Source organism: Elaeis guineensis, chromosome 11 (assembly GCF_000442705.2).
Source record: "Elaeis guineensis isolate ETL-2024a chromosome 11, EG11, whole genome shotgun sequence".
In the NCBI taxonomy this organism is placed as follows: Eukaryota; Viridiplantae; Streptophyta; class Magnoliopsida; order Arecales; family Arecaceae; genus Elaeis; species Elaeis guineensis.
Window position 1 is genome coordinate 22243580 of NC_026003.2, and position 22930 is coordinate 22266509.

A 22930-nucleotide genomic window follows, 5' to 3' on the forward strand; every position below is an offset into this window, starting at 1 on the left:
AACCTCTTGCTTTTCATGCATGCAGAGACAAAGGCCATGGTGAAGACAACGGGTCATCTTAGGACCCCGTTGAGCCCTATATGTGTTCAAGTTTGTTTAGAATTAATGCTAGGCTCGAGTTCAGGCTTGGGTTGGGCTTGGTCCGTACCAAGAAAATTTTTGGGCCTAACCTGACTTGAAGCCCAAAAATTATTTCCAATCAACTTCGAGCAAGGGTTTGACCAAGCCCCGTCCAATTCCAACATTAAAACTTCTAAGAAACTATTAAATCTGAAATTGCACCTTTACAGATCTCATTGTCTTGGAAAGTCCAGGTGTCTACTAGTCAAACTACAACCAAATTCTTCTCAATGTCTTGACAGCACTTAGTGCCACAACAAATTGGTTCATTTTTCATATTTTGTATACAGACATATATTTATTTTCCTATGTATTGTCTAGGTTATTACATCTAAAACTTCCTTCAAATATATACCACAAATACCAACAAAGATTGAAAAGAAATTCTTAAAAAAGAAAAAGAAAAACCCAATTCAAGATATATAGGTAGTAGGTGGTCGATGGTAGTTCCAACGTATATAATTCTCTTGCTACAAATTTCTTTAGAACATCTCATGCATTTTATATAGAAACCAAAAGAACAACTTCAAAAGACTAGTTTATTTTGATTGACTCACAACAATTCAAATTCATTAAGTAGGGAGAAAATAGTGCACACCCTTTGCAGAACTCATCCAATAGCCACAAAACATAGATCACCTTCATGGGCACCCATCCTTCTCTCCCCACCTTTTATGAAGTTTTCTCCTTCCAACAAAAACTTTTTGTCACAATACTTGAACTCATCGAATGATTTAGTGTACTATGAGTATGATATTCCATTCACATATAGCAAGATTTGCCAAAACGGTATTGGGCGCTGTAGCAACCGGCAACTAGTTCAATATGTTACGGGTCCATAATTCCTTTTTGGGGCATACCAAAATAGGAAGAGAGAGGGGGGAGAGGAAGGAGAGAAAGGAGAGAGGGGAAGAGGGAAGGGGGGAGGGAGAGGAAGTGAAGAAGGGAGGGGAAGAGGGAGAGGGAGGAAGGGAGGGGGGAGACAGAACCCTAACCTTCGAGGGTCAGAGAGAAGAAGGAGAGATATATAGGGAGAGGGGGAAGGGAGAGAGAGATCGATTGTACCTATTCGATCATGCCTATTTGTCAACACCGCCGCATGATCTCCCATTACGATCACCATCGCATGGTTAGATGAGCAAGGAGCAAGGGTGGGGGGGGGAGAGATCATGATATCAGGACCGAGGGGAGTCGGGGTTTTATTAAGAGCCAAACCATCTAGATTGCCCAAACTATTCTAGTTCTTGATAGACAGTTCGAGATGGTTTGACCAACCTTTACATATGGTGCTCAAAATCAGTGGCATAAAACAATTCAACAACAAACATCTCAAGTATAACTGTTATGCCAAGAAAAAAGCATTTCTATGTTATGCCAAGAAAAAAGCATTGTCCTCGATAATTATATCTTCCAATTCCATAACTCCCACACCCCTTCAGTCATGGTGCTTGAAGAGTAAGTGCTGCACATTGCCAACAAATGGTGAAGTTTATTAGATTAAGGCTCTATTTGGATACTATAGGCTTTAACAATCTGAGGATCTGCTTGGGTACATAGAATCACCTTAGGATAAAATCATGATGAGATGTAGGTTTTGATCCTATGGGACTATACATGAAATCCCTTTATGGGAGAAAAATCTCGTGTAACTAATCCTATCCTATGTTTGGATAATAAACTATCATTTCCTCCATCCTTTCTCTTCCCAGCCTCCTATCTCTCCCCCTTCTTTTATCCTTTTCAGCATTTCGAACAATTAAAAACAAGTAGATGATTCAATCGGACATGATTTTAAATATCAAAATTATTGTATGAGCTATATAGAAGAAAGATGTGAGCTATATAGAAAATAAAATTTAATCTGCTATTTATGGGAAAGCCTCTAAATTTTTTTGACTTAAAAAAAAAGGTATTTGAATTTTAAAATATTCTTCTTAAGTTTAGTATTTGAATTTATTTATTTCATCCAAGAGCCACCTAAACACCTATCTAGAATGATATTTTACAAGTCATTAATTCGTATATCAATTAGAAAATAATGTCAACACAAGCAAAACTAGTTTGGATTTCCACATTCTTCTCCACCATTTCATGCTAATTCTCAGCTTTTGATGGATGCTACTGCTGATCTTCCTACACTGACATAGAAATCTGCTGCTATTGTAAAACTGAACCCACCTAAGCAACTTGTCAACATTAGGATTGTCAAGTCCCCACATACAATTCCATCCACTGATGACTCGGTTTTGTGGATGGTCAAAAAAACAAAAAAAAAAAAAAAAAGCACGGCCTAGCGGTTGAGGTCCTACGATTGGAAGATCTAGGGAGGGTTGGATGTATGTAGTTTTACACCTGCCTATGGCTAGGCTATTTCCATGTTTTGAATATGTTACCTCCAGTCACAATGGAGCAATCTTATCATTGTTGGGATGGCTATCACATATAAGAAAACTGACGGTGGAAGTATATGTGTGAATTTGCTTACAACATGGTGCAACTTGTGTTCACATAGGCTGCATTATTCGTTTACCTATCTCAGACATCTATGGCAAATATATCCTCATAATTCAGATGTATCATTCTTTGATATTTTTGCTACACTCACCAAATTCAAAAGGATTACTCTTCATCTCACAACTCAAAATTCACTTTGTTTTATAGTTCAGTCATCTTATGTTTGTTACGAAGCACATGCCACAAGAACACTCACTAAAAGAACTTAGAGGGTGCTTGGTTCATGACCAGAATTGAAATGGAAATCGAAGTGACCAAATCCCCTGAAGCATTTTGTTCATGACCGAAATCGAAATCGAAATCAGAATGAAAATTTGAATTCATAGAGGAGAGTGGGGATTGAGTTTTAGGTAGATTAGGTCATTCCCATTCCACCCCGAAATTGAAATCAAAATGGACTCCCCCTAACCAAGCGGCTGGAATGGGAGTCACCCATTCCGATTCCCATTCTAGTCCTCTATTCCCCCAAACCAAGCACCCCCTCAATGAAAACAAAAAGTTTAACCTCTTGATAAGTCCCCATTATCCCCAAACCATTTTCTCATCATCTATTAGTAGTTGCCAATATTCGCAAGGTTCACCATCTTAGAACCGAAACCCGTACCAAAGCCATCTTGTTATTGTGTCGATACACCCGATATGGTGGCTGGTCAGCATACCAACACTGGGTACCCGCTTGTGTTGTGTACTAATTCGGTACCCGTATGGTATGATATGGTCAGTATGCAACGATACCAACCAATACTGCAAACCTTGGCCAGTAGCGTAATAGCAAGCTGGATCTACTGTAACTTAATATTGAATTATTCTAAATGTCTATTAACCAGATATAATTTAGAGTTCACTGACAAGCTATGCTATAATTGTCATCTATGAAGCATATGAAACCATGTAGTTCACATGGTAACAAATATTTTCGTCTTTCAAACTTTTTTGAGAATGAATCTAATAAAATGACACTATGCAGAAGAAAGAAGCAGATAAAAGAAACAAGGAGCACAAGAGGTCACTCAACACATGCATGACACAGTGATACTCAGGCAACAGCGCTAAATGCCTAGAAGCAAACGGATGAAAACTCAGATCCAAGTCTACTTCCCATCTCATTTCATACACCAGGCATTGGCCAATGATAGCACCACTACCAACTGAAAACAGCACAAACTCACTACACAAAGAAGATTCTGGAAGATAAAATGTTTCCTCCATTATTAAGTGTCTACAATTGAAAATAATATTTGACAAGATATCATAACAACGAACTTACTGCATCTTAACTGTTTTTAGGTGATCATTAATCGTGTAACAGTACTATTAACTGTATTAAATGATATGGTAGCCAACATATTCTTACTCTAGTAAAACATAAAAAAAAGCAAAGCAGCCTCTCTGATAATTCTTTATGACTTCACTTAAAAATCAGTTAAATAAACTAATCATAATCTTAAATTACTAAGACATTCAGGAAAAAAGCTCCTAAAATGATTTAAAATAAGTAATAACTTAAACTTAGATATGCATATTTTCAAATAAAGAAAGATGAAATCCATCTCAATGTGGGGAAAAAGAAAATTAGCATTGTTGCACAGGAAAATAGATTGCGCAAAGAAACATCTCTCAACTGCACTAGCACAAATCTGTCTGCTCCGTGTTTGACTCAACTGTTCCTCATACAACTTTTATGTTGACGACAATGACACTTTTAAATCCAAGCAAGCAAACACATGCATAGAAACATACATACATATGTGATTTGGACTACACACTTGATGTATCCTTGAAAAAGGAGCTAACAATTCATAATCAACGATGGACTATCTAAATTCAAGATCCGAACTGTTGAACATGATATACATTTTAAAAAAAGGCCCAGAAACCAAGATTCATGTGCATTGATGGTGTCATACTAATCATCAACTAGGTGCCAAAATGGATGGTTTTAATAACATAATACTATGTTTTACTATGAACTAATCATCAAAGCCTAGTGAATTTAAATCTATCCATATTTAAGATGTGCAGATCATGATTCATAAAGTGGATTTCCAACCCTATCATTCATTTTTACCTGTAATTGTTACCACTCATTTTTGTACTGACTGAATGCATAGTTTAGAGACCACCAAAATATATCAATTTTAGTTTCTAGGTACTTGGTAAGGTAGATCACCTTCAAGGGTTTGGATCTTCAATTTGGAATGGCATAGACTAAGAGGCTTTCCCACTATATATGGAGCAGATGTATTAGCAGCAGATTCTTTCTCCCTTCAATGAGTGGACATCAAATGTCCTCCCGTTCTCTATTTCATGCGTACGAAGAAACGATATAACCGAATCAACCATCCAAGTAGGTTCGTACATTATTTATGTGAGAAAATAGTATAATAAAATAAAGAAAGTGGCATCAATGCTATATACTAATCCAGAAATTATGATAGGAAAAGAACAATAAAAACAATACAGATTCAGAATGACCTGATTTCAGTTTCTCATCAACACCCCAGTCAAGCGCTCTTTGGGCTGGTTCAGTCAATGGTGGATGCTCCGGACTGAAAAAGTACATATCAGATTTTCCAAGCAACTTGGCAGTTTCCTCACGCACTCTGAAAAGGGTGATTCCATTTGCACGTAAAAACTTTGCTGCTTCATTGGTTCCTGCAAGCAAGAGAAAGGAGAAAGACTCAATAAATGGTCATTGGTTATACGTTCACCCCAATATTAAAAACAAAAACACAGATCTAAATGAATTAAGTCATCCTGAACTACAAGGAAATTTAACATTGCAAGCCCTAAATCCACATCAATGCAGCATAATAACTTCTTTGGAGATGGGAACTTGTCAAGGAAAAAAAATCAACCAACAAAATTGCATAAGTTTTCAGGTTATGTTTGGAAACATTATGCACCAAGAAAATCATGGGAAAAAATTAAGCTATTAAAAACACTGATTTTAAAACCAGATTGCAAACTTTCAGCTGGACCAGATAAATCCATTTTTAAAGTTGCCCTATGATAACGACGGTATCATAGACTCTGCTCTTAAACTAGTCTAAATTGATTAAAAATAGGCATGGACACCTGTCATGCTCCATTCAGTCTGTCAGATGAAATTACTTCAATTTAATCCAGAAATAGAAAATTTAATGAAGGGTGTAAATAGTTCTACTTATGACTTGATAGGTACTACTATCATCTATAAATCCATATTTTTGTCAGGTTTATCTCCTATGAACTTTTGAGTTTATTTTAGAAGTATGTAAGAATTTGAACATATCTATACTTTATGAAAATACATCTAGCAATATGGAGTATGTTTAAAGGTGTGATGTGGATAAGGAGTAAATCCATGATAATGCCAAGATTTCAGTTTGCATCAGGGCCCAGACATGCTCCAAGTACATAATTTTATACCTTATGAAAGGCAATGTAATTAGTTGATCATGCAACCACCACGAAACAATAGAAGAGGTGACATATATGAGCTAACAAGGGACATTCATAAAAAGGAACAGTTCAAAGATGTTTCCATGATGAAACTAAACTTTACCGGTCTAATTTGACATAGGTATAAAATTTCAGTTTGAGACTTGAGTAGTGTGAAAGCCATGCCTCTTTCGCAATATAATGCACAAGAATAGCTGTAAATGTCTGACCATTGACTCGCTGTCACTTGGGAAGAAGCATCACCAACTACTCACTCCACTTGGGGAGAAGTTAAGGTTAAAAATGTATTTGTTGGCAACATCAACCACTGAGAATCCTGATGAAGCAAATCTGTGGAGTTTAGTATAAAAGGATTCTTGATCAATAGGGCTACGAAATGCAAGATTTTTAAGTTGTAGAATTTATATGTATTGGATCTTATATGCTGCATAATATGTCGCCTACGGCCAATAAGCAAAGGCAGTAATCAGGGAATCCGTCACAAATTCAACATCTGATGAAAGTGGACCATCAAATATGAGACTTCATAATGTGAAACGAATATCATTACACGTTTCCAAGTCCAAAGGATGGGAAAGCTTCATTTTTATTGCACTTACTCGATAACTCTTCACAAGGAAGAACATGAGCACAAGTATGAAAATGAAGACTCTAACATCCTAAAGATACTAAAGAAGTTAAGGACATATTTTCTGCTCTTTTTAAGCAGATCTCAATGGCTTTTACAGAGAAAGGGAAAACTAGCAATGCACCGGTACATTCAACAATGAGGTCAATCCATAATTATCAATGCTAACAGCAGTTGAACGAACATTGCATCAAAGGAGTTTGTTCAGAAATTTCATCTAATACTGGAAAAGCATTCCAATGCTGTATGAGGTCAACGACATGTCCACTGAATTTGTAAAATCTGCAATTCCATTATTTAGAAAAGATTATCAACAGGTTTTCTGATGTCATATTATTCGTATGACCTCTAACCCTTGTTGCTTGGACAATTGGCTATTTGATCGGATAGCGTGAAGGATCACTCTGCTGTTATATGCACATTCACCCACAAGTCACTACAATAAGAAAAGGCCTAAAAGCCAATGCAAGAAAGCCAAAAAAATGAAAAATGAAATCACCTATGGCTCTCATGATAAGGACAGCTAATGAAGGCACCAAGAAGAAAAGGACTAAACCTTTGTTGGAGAGGAGTCGTTTCAAGCTTACAGAAATTGACAATGAATACGGATTGGGAAAGAGAAGGGCGGTCAAATGAATGAATAGCACCAAAGGAATGCAAATGGAGTTCTAAAGAAACCAAAAAGAAAAAAGAAGACATTCTCTCTGTCTGAAAAATTACATTCCTCTAGTGTAAAGACAACCAAGATCCTCTATACACTCTTTCAATTGACCCACCAGGGAAATTTCAGACCAACAATGGAAAATCATTATGAATACAAAATCTCCTCCTTTTGAAGCATGATGTGCAAATTGAGATGGCATTACTAAGACTTATCTTTTTAGTCCCTTATTGACTGCTTTTTACATTTCCAATTGGCAAGAGGAAATCAGAGGCTCATAATTCTTATCAACCTCTGCAAGCAGCTTTCATGTGGGAAGAGGACTAAGGAATCCTCCCTCCCAGCCACAGTGAAGAAATTGAAATCAATAAAAAGCATGTAATGAAGAAATTAAAATGAGGTTTTAAATCCCATGGGATGGGGCTGTCCCGATTTTCACATGGAACGGAATGCATCGCCGTCACACCCCATTCCGACACTTGGGATAGAAGATGTCCCAAGGCATTCCGATCAGAACACTAAGATACTAGCGGGACGGCCCTGTCCCAACACATGAAATGGTACCCATCTCGGTGTCCCGCGGGACGTCCCGAGCTGTCCCTGGGACCTAAATCCCTGGATCAAAACTTCTAGTTATCATGCAGATAGAAAAATGAGCTTAAGATAAATAAATAAATAAATAAATGATTGGCTGGTTTTGCCATGTAGAAAAACATCCCAGAGATGACCAAGCAGGTACTGCATAGAGAGAAGGGGAAAACCTAGGAATATCCTAATGATATAACCAAAAATCGACAGAAACGAATGGAATGCAACTTAGCACCAAAGTCGATCTATAATAGATAGTTACCTCTATGATATCACCTCCATCTCTAAAGAAAAGATTGCTTCTATATGCATAGTTCTAGTTTCTGAGAAGCAAAAAGACTATTGTACGTCGTACATTGAAGCAAGTTAACTAGTCCAAACAAGTTCATCGCAAGAAGGAAGAAACACCAACTAAATCACAACAGAAAGAAGACTAAGGACCATGAATCTCAGAATTAATTACCGACCCTCGATCAAGATACCCATGAGGAGAGCCTCCGTCCCAGTGTTGGGGTACTTTAGCTTCCTCGCCTCCAGTTCCGCCATGCTGAAGGATTTTATCGCGCTCGCCGACCACCTGCTCCATTTATCACAAAATCCTCATCGTTACCCAAACACAATCCTCATCAAAGAAAAAGAATCTGAATAGCATACTTGGGGATCTTCTCCGTCGAAGCTCCCTCTACTTTCCTGCAAGAACGAGATAAGATTAAGAAAGCAAAAATGAAATCAAGAATGATTCTTGAAGACAGGGTTTGGAAGGGGCGATTGGTACGTGGTGGGGAGCATGGAGAAGACGACGGCGGCGGAGCGAGGAAGGCTGGGCCTGGGGAAGAGAGGCGTGGTAGGGGCGCGGAGGGAAGAGAGAGGGGCGGGATCTCCGAGGAGAGAGCTCGCGAGGGGGTTGGGCTTGCGGTGGTTGGCAGGAAGCGAGAGAGAGGAGGGGGAGGGGAGGATGGGGTTTCTGTTGTTGTTCTTGGAGGGGGAGGGGAAGGTGGAGGTCGAAATCGGGAGGGCAGAGAGGGTTCGAGCTGCCATCTTTTTGCCCCTTCTTTCTTTGTCGGTTGGTAGCTTCGCTCGAGGGGAAGGGAATGAAATAACTTAAGAGGGAGAGAGGAGAAATGAAAAAGGGAAAAGAGCCGCGGCTTGGGTGCTCTTTCGAGAAGGATAAGGGGAATGGACGAAGAGCTGGGGTTCTGAGCGACCGGAACGCGGGCCTTCTAATTTACGAGGAACCGCCGGTGAAAATGGGGCAGAGGCGAATCCAAATCAAAATCTAATTGTGAACCAGAAAAAAATAATAATAGAAAAATGATAAGAGACGTTTAGAGGCGTTCATTCAGCTACTTTAAAAACATAAAGAGGGAAAAAAATCGTAAAATGATCAAGCTCTTGAGAAATATTAAGTTTTTTTAAAATATATTGGAAAATTAAATTTTTTACAATACTCTGAACCATAACAATGTACGACATAATAATAAAACTTTGTAGGCATCAATAAAGCTTAACCATGTTTGAGGATTTCGAGCACTTAAAATCACTTTTCCATGAACATAAGAATTCCCATGATTCATATTTGGGGATGGCCCCTTGACCTAATAGGTCACCATGGAATTCAAACCCTTAAAAAATAGACGCAAGTTTGGCATCTAAGGATTATTAGTATGGTTGAAAATTTTAGAATTTCAAAAAAGAAATCAAAATAATTAGATAAAAATTTTGAAAAGTTAAATTACTAAGTAATAAGATATAAATATTTTGGATATATACTTACATATAAATAAGTTATAAATATTTAAAATAATTAATTCTTTTTAGGGTGGCAACTTTCATACTTATCAATCTATTATTTACACAAATCCTTTGATGAGTTATCCACTGCATTGCTTAAAAGGGAGTGTCTATAAAATGGAGACAGAATTGGAATCACATCTGATATTATTTCATAATCGAGTATAAAAGGGATATATGAAGTTCATTCTCTATCTTTATGTATCTTTTGCAATAAACCAAAATCTTATCTAAAAAGCTAGTTGAAAAATGTTATTTAGATTATTGGATCCTATATAATACCCAAGATCTATCCAATATATAATTAATAGAGAATTAAATATATATCCAAAGTTCTCACATACTCATCCTATTTAAGTTCTAATATATCCACCAAGCCAAGTATCCAAATTCATTTAAGTCTAATCATAAGTATTATAAATCCAATCATAAATACTATAATTAGCTTATGATCAATCCAAATAGATATGTGTTGCAATGTCTCGTGATCCACATGGATCTCAATTTCCATATATCACAACCAAGATCTCATCCAAAAAGAAAGCACTCAAGATCAATCCACAGTGTAGTTGATATGGAACGAAACACATACCCACCCAAATCCTCATAAAACTTTAGAATTATATAGGAAACTTAAAATCTAAACCTTAGACTAGGCAAGAAATGATTCTTTAGATAGCCTATCAGGTTGAAAAATTTATCAGTATTTCTACTCAATATACTTAGGAGATACCCTAGAAGGTGGAAAATAATTTTTGAAAATAAAATAAAATAAAGCAAACAAGTTGTTCTAGATAGGGGTGGCAATTTTCAAAATGACATGCGAACACGACACGAAATTTTCATGTTAATGTTGGACTTATACAGGTTCGTGTCGAAATTATGTCGATCCATTTATGATACGAAGAATTTTGTGTCATATCATGTGTTAATCTATGAATTTATTTATGACACGTTTAATCCATATATGAAAAAATCTATAAATTTATAATTTTTTACAAAGTCGATGGTTATTTTTATCTTTTTATTAGAAATCCTAAAACAGAACTAAACAAACTTTAAACAAACTCATAGTTATAATTGTGGATTTGTTTGGTCCTTTGTTACTGGCATCTTTGTTTGGATTGTTGATATTCATTGTGGTTGGTGCTTTATTGGCATATCGTATTATTTATATTTTTAATCTTGATTATTATTGTGTATTTATATAATATTTGTGTGAGTTGTAATTTATTTGGTTGTTGTTTATATATATGTGGAATATACTGTTTAAATAGGTTAGAACAAGTTTATTCATTAAAAATATGTATTTTATGTAAAACAGGTCATTCATGTTACACATGTCGCCTAAGCATATTAGCCCGATACGATATATTTAATAATCATATTAAACAGGTAACACATTTAATAAACACAATGGCATCTTTATTTGGATTATTGATGTTCATTATGGTTGGTACTTTTTGGCATATTGTATTATTTATATTTTTTTATCTTTATTATTATTATGTATTTATATAATATTTATGTGAGTTGTAATTTATTTGGTTGTTATTTATATATATGTGGAATATATTATTTAAATAGATTAGAATAAGTTTATTCATTAAAAATATGTATTTTATATAATATAGGATATTCATATTACACATGTCGCGTAAACGTGTTAATCCGACATGATATGTTTAATAATCATGTTAAACATGTAATACATTAAATAAATAAATTTATGTATGTATTGGAGAATTCTGATATGTTTATTAATCGTGTCATGTTCATATTTTCTATAATCATATTTATATCAAAATTGTGTTGATATGATTCCACGTATACGAATTGCCACCTCTAGTTCTAGAAGGGGAATATTGACTCTCCTTGAAATTGAATACATATTTGAGAAAATTTAGATATGAGAGCCACATATGTGCTGTTGTTCTTTTTTTTCTAGTTCCCAATTTCATCCAACCTTATTTATCTCAAAACTAGAGCATTTCAATTTCTGTTTTTCAATTCCTTCCCTGATCTTTTTCCCCTCTTTCTGTCTCTTGCTCTTCCACTTGCACATGTTGTCACCTTTATCTTGAGTTAAGCTTGAATAAATTTTTATCATGCAATTTATTCATAAAATTTACGAAATTAAAGAATTGTCATGTATAGATCAACAAATAATTTGTAGAATAGCTAAATTGCCTTATATATGATGAATTATTATAAACTTTTCGAAAAATTATTAAATATTGTGACTATGGTCTTTCAGTCCAAAATATGATTTTGATTATTGAATTGGATACTTACTTCCACTATGGGTACCTTGTTATATAAGGTTAAAACTTAGGTTGCATTTAACATTTTTGTTATTTCATATGTTTAAAAAACTTGAAAAAAACTCTATTTTTCTTCAAAAATTCTAAATGTAAACATGTTTGGTATGATCAACTAATTTAAAAACATAAAGTTCTATAAATAATGATGGTGATTGTTTCAACGATGATGGTGGTGGTGATGGGCATAGCAGTGGCGGCAAAGTTAGTAAAGATAATTAGGACTGGAACTGAGCTCAGATTGGCACAACTTCAGATCAGACTTTGGGCTAGGTCTGAAATAGCTTTGATCGGATTTGGACCTAATTATAGGATCTATTTATTTTCTTTAGACTAGGCTTGGATATATCTTTGGCCCAGCCCAGCCCAAACCGCAGCTTGAAGTCCAACCCAATCAAAAGTCCGAAATCCAAATATTGCATACACCAAAAGCAATTGAATCGTGCCAAATCCCATGCTGAATAACATGCCACGCCACCCCTTGTATTTCACCAATTCTCGATTGTGTGCCATCCACCATGCAAGTGCTCCACGATTTGTCCAGTGGATCAGTCTGATCAAGAGCCCCTCTTCGAGAAGCTTCTCCCTTTGGGCTGCCTCCTCCTCCATGACCTTTCATGTGACAGCGGCCTCCAACCAGAGGCTCTCCCGCTCCTCTTTCTCTTCATGATCTTGGCCTCCTCCTCATGCTCTCGGATCACCTTCCGTAGCTTTGCTTTTCCTTTCTCATCATGCCACAACAGTCGTTGGATTCCCTCGCTAGCTCCAATAGTACTCCGATGGTGGTCGAATTTGCCATTGGGAATGGAATAATCTAGGACCTCCTCGCTTAGCGATCACAGTATTGTCGTGTCCCTGTCTTCATGGCCATCCTCCTCATCCTTCTCGCTGCTTTGACAGCAGTCCCAATCTACATAGCTACGTCATGCCGAAGGAGACAGAGGAGGAGAGGAGAGGGCCGACGATCGGGAGGATCATGTGAGATGGGAGGTGGCGAAGTCGTATGGAAGTTTCGAGAGAGAAGAAGGAAAGAGAAGGAGAGGGAGAGGGTTCGGGCTGATTCTCAGGCTCGAACCAACCCAATTGGGTTCAGATCAGGCCCAGGCTTAGGCTCGAGATGGGCTCAGGATTTAAGTTTTAAAATATTTTTAGACCTAAGCCTGACCCAAAGCCCAAAAAAATATTTCGGATCAGGCTCGGGTAGGGATGGCCCAACCTGTTTCCAACTCTATTTTCCACTTTCATCGAACCCTATTTATCTCAAAAGCAAAACATTTTTCAATTTCTTTTTTTTAGTTTCTTTCCTTATATTTTTCCCTCTTTATCTCTTGCTCTTCCACCAGCACATGGCCTCACCTTTATCTTAAGTTAAGCTCGAATAAATCTTTATCATGCAATTTATTCATAAAATTTATGAAGTATAAGAATTTTTATATATAGATCAACAAATAATTTGTAGAATAGCTAAGTTGCCTTACATGTGATGAATTATTATAAATTTTTTCGAAAAGTTACTGAATATTATGACTATGATCTTTAAATCCAAAATATGATTTTGATTATTGAATTGGAAACTTATTTCCACTCCAGGTACCTTATTATACCAGATAAAAACTTAGGTCGCATTTAACATTTTTGCTTGTTTCATATGTTTAAAAAACCTAAAAAACTTCATTTTTTTTTAAACATCCTAAACGTAAACATGTTTGGTATGATCGATTGGTTTAAAAACATAAAATTCTATAAATAATGATGGTGATAGTTTTAGCGATGGTGGTGGTGATGATAGGCATGGCAGTGGTGGTAAAAATAGTAATGATAATATACTAACAACAATGGAGGTAAAACCAAACTAGTTTCCTTTTTCATGAAAGCTACTTTTTATAGATTTCACTTTTTTATGAAAATCAGACTTATATTTTTAAAAAATAATAAATATAAGGGCATGTGCTTCAGGAAAAGCAATTGTGCATACATGTGCCAGACCAAAGGATCCAATGAAGGCTTCTGAATCGACACTTTTGCACCAAGAGTTGCAGATGATCTCAACCTTCATGCTTGTAGAATGGAAATGATTATTATAGTTCATGTACCTTCAGAATAAAATATGTTGTCTCAATTTTAAGACTTATTGAAGTCAAATATATATGTTGTTGATCTTGGATAAGTTCAGTGCTAATAATGAATGTTCCGATAAAGCTCGTTGAGCTAGTTTGTAATTTTAGGATCCAGCATGACTATCTGAGCAATTAATTTGCAATTGAAAGATGTGGCTGAAGACTCCAATATCCAAAAGAGGGGGAAAAGAGGCAGTACTAGTGATGATTCGAAGAGCGGCTCTCTCTGGATCATGCTTGAAGACCTTGGACTTTTATGTATGCTAGCTACATCATCCAACATTGCTTGGATTAGTTGAGAAAGTCAAGTAATATATGAAAAACACAAGATATTCTAAAGAAATCAAACAATATCACGAAGAAACTATTTTCTTCATACAGTGCTATCAGTTAGCTTCGATCTAGGTGTCACCTAACCCAAACTCAACCTATTTATAACACTAGTATTAATAATAGAAGTTTTTGCACGGTACCAGAATTTGTGCCATGTTCTTCATTTGTCAGATGCTGATATCACTGACGCCAATATTAATATAGGAATTTTTGCTCAGTGATGTAGCTTCTACAATTCTCCAATCATCATGCGATATTAATATTAATATGTTGGCCATTATTAAGTTCATTACGTAATATACAAGAGATAATGATGTCTGCATTACTATTCCTGTCGATCATTTAAAGTTCATTGTTTAAAATGCGACAAAAATTGCCTATTGAGGTTTTCTATTTATTCTAATTTGTTATGTTGTGATATTATATTTTTGAAACAATTGCATGAAGGGGGAAAAAAATTACAACATGATGGCTCAGTTTGTGTAGAGTTTTTATTTATCATGTGAACTTGGTATCACCAATGTAGAGTTCTACATTTGTTATTAAGGACAAAAGTTTCTATTTAATATATTATTAAAGTTATTACTTAATATGTAACTGAAATTTGGTTATTGAGCCCTTCTATTTATTATAGTTTATTACATTATAATATTGTATTTTAAGAACAGTTGAAAAAGAAAAAAATTGCTGATACTTTTAGCAATTTCAGTGGCCTCTCAATGTATTGTATAATAACCAGGAAAAATAGGACACTATTGTAATACATTATTTGCTGTTATAAAGGTATTTTATAACATAAATAATGACCATGATTTTCTTATAGCTTTCTTTTGATTAGATACTACTTGAAAAAAATTCAATTTTTGCATCAAATTAGTATACAATATACTCAAAAAATAATATTTTCTATTCAATGCAAGTGAATAGAAAGATAACACCGATCTTCCATTAATATAGTACTATTGTAATAACTAATTAAATAATGATTATTTGAATATAAAATTTGTGATGGTACTTTTTTTTTGTTGAAGCAAATGACATTATGATATCAATCAATAATAGTTTTTATCAATCTAAATATTGTCATTAATTTTTGATAAAAGCATTAGAAACTTCAAACAAAAAATATTTGAATAAATAAATAAATAAAATAAGGATCTAAAGTACTGGAAATGACCTTTTGAGATGAAGGCTGACTCTTTCCGAATGAAAGGTCAGAGAAGCCATCTAATCCTTCCACATGAGCCATTCATCCTTCTACATAAGCCTAGCTCCCGATGCTTTCTCCGCATCTCACGATACTTTCTTTTGCTCTCTATCCTACTCTTGGTTCTTCTAGCCTCTAGTTTTTCTCTTCCCTTCTCTTCTTCTCTTTCTTCTTATCTTCTTTCTCACATTTTAACAACTACATATTGGGGATTTCCTCAGCCTTAAGTATGTTTATTAAAGATGTTAAAATGCTTAACAATATTGTTTTTTCACTCTATTTGATTTATTTTTTCTTAAAAGAGATGGGGATGAGGGTGGTGGAGGCAAGGACCTGCGATTCTCAGGTAAGAGGTTCAAAGGGATGTACTTTAGGAGATACAATTGTGCATATGTGTGCCAGACCAAGGGCTTCGATGAGAAAATATTTTCTTACTGGAGTGCTATCAGCTAGATTAGATCTTGGGATCACCTAAACCAAACCCAACCAATTGGAGGTTTGGATCTATGTTTGCATGGCGTACCTAGCCATTAAAGAAAAGATTGACTGAAGTTTAAATAGAATAGAGGTGAGGTAGATTGGCCCAACTTGAATTGGGTTTAGATTTGAGTTGGATTGGATATGGATCAAGACTGCTTTAGATGCTAACATTATTTTAAAGCTCAATTTTCTTTATCTTCTCAAATGATTTACCAATGCCTCAGACTTGTTACATAATAAAAAACGTCTTAGGAGTGATATTGGAGATATTAAGTGTAAATTTATATTATATATTGTATAATATATTTGTTATGTATTGGGTCCAGGTTCAGTGTGGATAGGGACCCAGGTAAAAAAATAAAAAAATAAAAAAAAAACTATATTTATCTATACAAATGTTCAATCTTAGGTTAGGCAAATTTTTATGAAACCCAACTTGGACCCAAAAAGTTTCTTCATGTGTTTGGGTTTGGATCCATTCTAAGCAGGATATTGGTCAAGCATTAATCTATGAATCTTATGGCAATTCTATTTGTTACCTGGGAGAAAATTTAATGAATAAAATAATTAGAAAAGGTTCCATCACTCCTATTATGGGGTGATACGCATTCTTGGACATTGCTACTCAACGTTACATTTCCAAAAAATTCTGGTCAGACTTGACTTTCGGCCGCAGATCGAGGCCTATCTATTACCTCGATATTTTGTGCCATTTGGATGTCCTACTTTTTTTACGAGAGGACTCTTATCGCTGTAGCACCGGCTCGGGCCCCCTGATAACCAGAAGAAGTGAACGATCACACCACACTCTGCTTGAAGATGTCCTCATAAGCTGCATTCCAAGGACAACGTCATTTGACCATTGACCTTGTGATCGGACTCCACTCATATCTTCGGCCATCAAGCGAGGCCTACGTCGCGTAACTTTTGACATCATGATCGGATCTAATCCGATGATTACGGACAATGATATCCGAAGATCTCGAATATTAAAAAAAATAAAATATTAACAACGATTATTAGTGATGTCATCTTTGCCGTCGTTAATAGGAGATATTAACGACGATATTACCGATGACAATATCTCCATCGATAATAATTTATTAAATTTATTAAATTATTTATTAAATTTATTAATGATAGTAAAAAGATTATTACGACTGTTATTACCATCGCTAATAATAATTAGTGACAGCATTATTAGCGATGGATTTAGCCATCGTAAAAAAAAAAAAATTATTAAATTTATTAACGATCGCAAAAAAAGTATTAGTGACTGTTATCATCATCTCTAATAAATTTTTTTATTTATTAAACTTATTAGCAATGGCAGAAAGCGTATTAGCGACGGCATTTGCTACCGCTAATAATCTATATTTTTTTTCTATTTTTCTATGAATATGGTATAATTTTGAAATTTAAAGTCTATCTTCATCATTCATTATCTAAATAATTATTGTTAGAGTATTGTCACAAAAGATCGTCTCGATCCGATAGTCCTAATTATATCAATTAATAAAATTTAATTTCGACGGTCACGAAAGATCACATAATGATCTCATAGATAGAGATCACCGATGGATCCAAAAACTTACAATGATGATCTTGGTGATATTTACAGCACATTATCAAAATTTTATTTCAATCGGACATCATTATCATGATCAATTTAACATGAAATAATTTGAATCGTTAAATAAAAAATGAATATTCAAAAAGCCAAATGACGTCTGATTATAAGATGATTTTTTAGATAAATGATCTTTACTACTACTTTGATTATTTGTATGGTAGTGATCGTAAAATTCAAACTGTGCATATATGAACGATCCACAACTATGTCTCTTGATACTCATTCTTAAAGTTTTTAAGTAATTATATTTATACTTTTGTAAGATCTGCTTAACATGAATGATTTATATATACATGGTTTGGATTTTATGATCATCATCGTACGATTAAAAATTATAAGAATCCAGACTATTAGCGATGGTTAGTTACCGTCGCTAATAATCTAGCCGTTGCTAATAACCTAATCGTCGCTAATAAGACTATTAGCGATGGTTTTAATGACAAAAAAATTCTATTACAAATTAGTTTTTAATTTTTAAATTAAATTTTTAAAAAAAATTTAAAAACTATTAGCGATGGCATTTTCATGGCTAATGCCATCGCTAATAATTATTAACGATCAAAAATATCATTGCTAATACCATCTCTAATTTTTTTAATTTTTAAATTAAATAAAAAAATTTAAAAAGATATTAACGATGGCATTATCATCGCTAATGTCATCGTTAATAATAAATTTTATTTTTTTAAAAAAATAATAATAATATTTTTAAAATTTATTTTAATTAATCATAATAAATTATGGTTCCTAATACCTGTTATAATTAAAGTCCAAAGATAATATGGCAATCAAAAATTAAAAACTAATTATATTATATTAAAAATATAAATTATATAATTTTTTTTACAAATAGTATAAAAAAAGTACAATATATCAAAAAAAATTAGATCTGATTCTCATTGTTGTCTGCCTCCTCCTCCTGCTTCTCTCCAGCAACTGATGGATGAGAGCCAGATGTCCCAGCATCCTGTAACGAAAAAAATAAAATAATATTAGTAAGTTTCGATACGAAGGTGTATCTTTCGATACACTCCTTCGATTTTCGAACAGATTATCTACACATTCCATTCGATAAAATGGAGTTATAGACACCCCTGGCCCATCGATTAAATGGTTAGATTGAATTTTAGCCTCTAAATCTCTTTTTCGGATTTAAACCTAAATATATGAAGTTTCTAAATAAAAAACTTAAAACAAGTAAAAGAATTTAGTAATATAATTACCTGATGTGATCGCTGGGACGACAAGCCCAGTCGATCATGCAGCTATGATCTCGGAGAAGCTCTATGATCGTATCGCGGATGGCATCCAGGAGACTCTGAGGTCACTGGCTCAGAAGTCTCTATACAACCTCCTTTATGTACACATCACTCCAGATCTGGGATGTCGAGGCCTGTGAGGATGCCGAAGGGGATCGAGCTGGTAGAGCATCGAAGATGTGGCCGAATTCTATGACCCAGCTCCTACTCACCCCTTTGATGGCACTAAGTCATCCCTCAAGGTTAAGGGGGTTGAAAAGATGGGTCATCGTCGTACCTCTCAACAACATATGCCGTGTAATACATCTGCATAGTTCAAAAATATATTAATTTTAATATAAAAATTAGATCATGTAATAACTTAATTAGTAAATAAAATTTGAAGTTCTTATCATGATCTGTCGTGACGTAGAATCTAAATAATCACCAATCCTCTTAGACTGGTGCATGGTCTACCACAACTACAGTTGGTCTGGTGGATGACCCATCACTGTATCTACAATAAGTAAATAATAAAATTAAATTAATTAAAGCATGCATATAATAATTTTTATAATTTTAGTGAAGAATTTTGGTATAGATTTTCTACCAGTCTGTCGGCTATAACATGTGTACCGATTGAGCGACCAGTGTGTCTGATTGGATCCTACTGGATGGCTTGATTCTATCGGGCCCTCTGTCGTCTATTGGATAACTCCTCATTGCCCACTGATTATAGAGGGCCTACCATATGTCCACCTGCATCCAGTGATCTGTGAAGGATCTCCAGTCCGATGGTGACTGAGAATCGGAGTATTGGATGGTAGACTATTTGAGGCTGTAGAGGCCATCTCGGAGCTTCTATGTGGCCATTTCCTCGATGGTCTGACGGCCAGCCTCCTCATTTTGAGGAGTTTCGAACCGGTAGCACTCCTACAAGATAGAAGCAAGCATGTATTAATATATAATTAAAATACCAACATATCAAAAATTTAAAAATTAAACTAGTTTTGACTTACCAGAAACATCTTCTTGGCTGCATCACGAGCTCTCGATGGTCAACTCGAGAACTCATTCATTGGTCCTGGCATCAATCGACATATGATCCTGATAATGACACGAGATGTAGAAGGCTCTCTGAATGTACTGCAAAATTGATTTCAAAGAATAAATGTTAACTCTAAAATTACTAAATTCTAAATATATTAGTTGAGCATGTCGTACTTACGAGCAGCTCTGGATATGGATGATCTCTCTATCCTCCGATCGAGTCAGAGGTACTACGAGCTGGATGGGTCCTCGACCATGTGCTGTGTCTGAGAGCCGACGATCACTGCTGCATGCGATGTGGGTCACTGGTGACCTCCTGTTCTTTGAACCTAAGCGCAAAACATCTAATACAAAGAATATTATATTAGTTAACAAATGATAAAATAATATAAATGAGAATATATAAAGTGTTAGAATTTACTATTTGATGTGAGAGGTGTAGAACCATGCAAGCTGGCTGCGTGATCGCTCTCTCCTCGAGAGCTCTATCCTTGACTGGCACGGCTTTGACCTTTGGAAGACATGATGTATGCTCTCTAAAAATAAATATAAATAGATTCACCAAACTAACTATACAATTATGGATGGCAATACAAGATTTAAAATGATGCAAGATAAGCAATTAAAATGATCCAAAAATTATATACTTAGCACTACCCATCGGCCTCTTCAGATATTTAGGATCCTTCAGAATCTTCTTCTGATTCTTCCTCTTCTTCCATCTCTTCCTCTTTTTCTTCCTCTTCTTCTCCTTCTTAGAGAGGATTGTCCTTTAAAATAATCTCAGTTGGATCTACTCCTCATGTTGGCCATCTTCACGTAGAAAAATTTTGGAGCATCTAATTCTACATCATCGAAGAATTGATGAACTCTTACTGTCTCATCCTCTTGAAAGCATTCTGATAATTGGGACTCTTCTTCTTCTTCGAGTGCGTAATAAATAGCTCGAGACTTAATTTTACATACAGTCCACCAATCTTTCCTTCTTTTTTTTCTTGATGAAAAAATGTATAATATACTTGAGCAGGTTGTGCAGTAGTACAAATGGATCGTTGACATAAGCTTTTCATCCATGTTTGATTTCAATAAGCCTGTGCCATGGATCAATCTTCATACCATTGCCGGTATTGAATCATTGGTACTTAAATTGAATGACACTATTACCTCCAATGTAGCTCATCTTAATCACTTCTTCGAGAATTTCATAGTAGTCACTCTCCGCCTTATCTTCCCACACACACACACCACTGTTCATTGTGCTTTTATAATTTTCATATTGCTAGATGTGAAATTTGAAATCATTTACGTTACAGCCATTATAACATGTTACATATTTTTCAGGCCCGTAACCTAATGGTCTCAGCTTCGTTAGTATGGAGTCGCTCCTTTGAATGACCTGTATATTACAAAAAGAATAAATTAGAAAAAATTAAAATATATAAAATGATAATGGATGCTTACTAATTAATAAACCAACATGCAAAGTTTTTTGAGCATTATGTTGATATTTCTTTATCAATTATGCTCCAATTTTCTCCTTTCAGCATCTCATCATATTGTTTAAATATGCATAAGATAAGTATATTGAAATAATTGATTAAAAGTTGAAATTATGATGAACACTCACAGGACATATGGGTCGACATCCATCATAGATAGACCCAACCAGACATTGCATGATTTTTGAGCAAATAAAGGATGGCAAGTGTCAAATTTTATGCCGCATTGTCCGACGGATGATACATCATATCGGGGTGCTTGCGTGGTCCTTCTTTATGCCATCTCACTTGTCCAATAGTACTCTTAGATAAGTAGAGCTTTGAAGTCTAGGAGTGAGGAGAAGGTATCAAAAAATCTTGTATGGTATGTCCTTCTGATTTCTACCTTTTGTCTCGGCTTAAATCAGCATGCACTGCATACGCCGCATGAGCTCTTCTATTAGTCCTCCTTATAGAAAAGCATGCAACCATTACGACATGCATTTATCTTCTTATATCCCGTGTCCAATCCTTTCACCATTTTTTCGAAGCGTAGAAGCTCCCAACAAGCTTCTCATCCTTCGATAGTATTTTTTTTATTATTCCTACCATCCTATCATAATAATTGACCGTCATATTAAACTCGATCTTCAAGTTCAACAACTCTGACACAGTTGATAGTACAATATATGTTTCATATCTCGGCCATAGTGGTTCATCAGCATCTTTCAACGTACAGTATAAATCACTGCTGCCATTTTCTGGATCATTCTCTACATTTCAGTTAAATTCAAGACCAGCCACATCCATAACCATGTTCACCATTCTATTTGTGTCGATATCCTACTCGGTTCTAACCCTTGCAACTCTCTCCCACATCTCTTATGCAGGTACCAATACTTATAGCTGGACATAAATCCACTCTTATATAAATGGACAGTAATTGTATCCTTATCAAATATTTCTTTATTGCTACATCTGTTACAAGGACAATGAGTCTGTCCTTGATGTAAGAGTGCTGCATTTTCAAAAATAAAATTACAGAAGTACTCTACACCTTCCCTATATTCAGCAGAAATCTCTCCATCGACTACTCGATGGTCCATCCAACTACGATCCATGGCAGACTATTTAAGACTTCTACATATACATAAATATAAGGTAATTGCTAAATACTATTTTATCATTCAAAATGGTTTACATAGTAAATGCATCCTATCATCAACTAATAGTTAAAGATAGGTCCTATCCCATTCAGAAAATGTATTAATTCTATAGGTCCATTATAATAATTAAACGATATGCAATATGGGCTGAAAAAAATTTT

At 35.0% G+C, this 22930-nt stretch overlaps 1 protein-coding gene across 13 annotated transcripts in view; it reads right to left on the reverse strand.

Moving 5' to 3' along the window:
- The window catches only part of LOC105033092 (ATP-dependent Clp protease ATP-binding subunit CLPT1, chloroplastic), a 28725-nt gene extending 19559 nt beyond the window's left edge, over nt 1-9166 (reverse strand). For 5 of the 13 annotated variants that reach the window (XR_012135326.1, XR_012135330.1, XR_012135327.1 and 2 more), the window contains exons 1-5: nt 8731-9166; nt 8610-8645; nt 8423-8532; nt 5110-5289; nt 4805-4934 (exon numbers count right to left, since the gene is read on the reverse strand). Coding sequence is in view for 2 of the 13 variants with exons in the window: in XM_019846530.3 (XP_019702089.3) it covers nt 5110-5289; nt 8423-8532; nt 8610-8645; nt 8731-8993 (589 nt within the window). In the remaining 11 variants the exon portion in view is untranslated. The remainder of the gene's footprint in view (nt 1-4804; nt 4935-5109; nt 5290-8422; nt 8533-8609; nt 8646-8730) is intronic. The other 8 variants (XR_012135325.1, XR_012135324.1, XM_019846530.3 and 5 more) reach the window with 3 other exon arrangements.
- Nucleotides 9167-22930: the final 13764 nt, after the last annotated feature.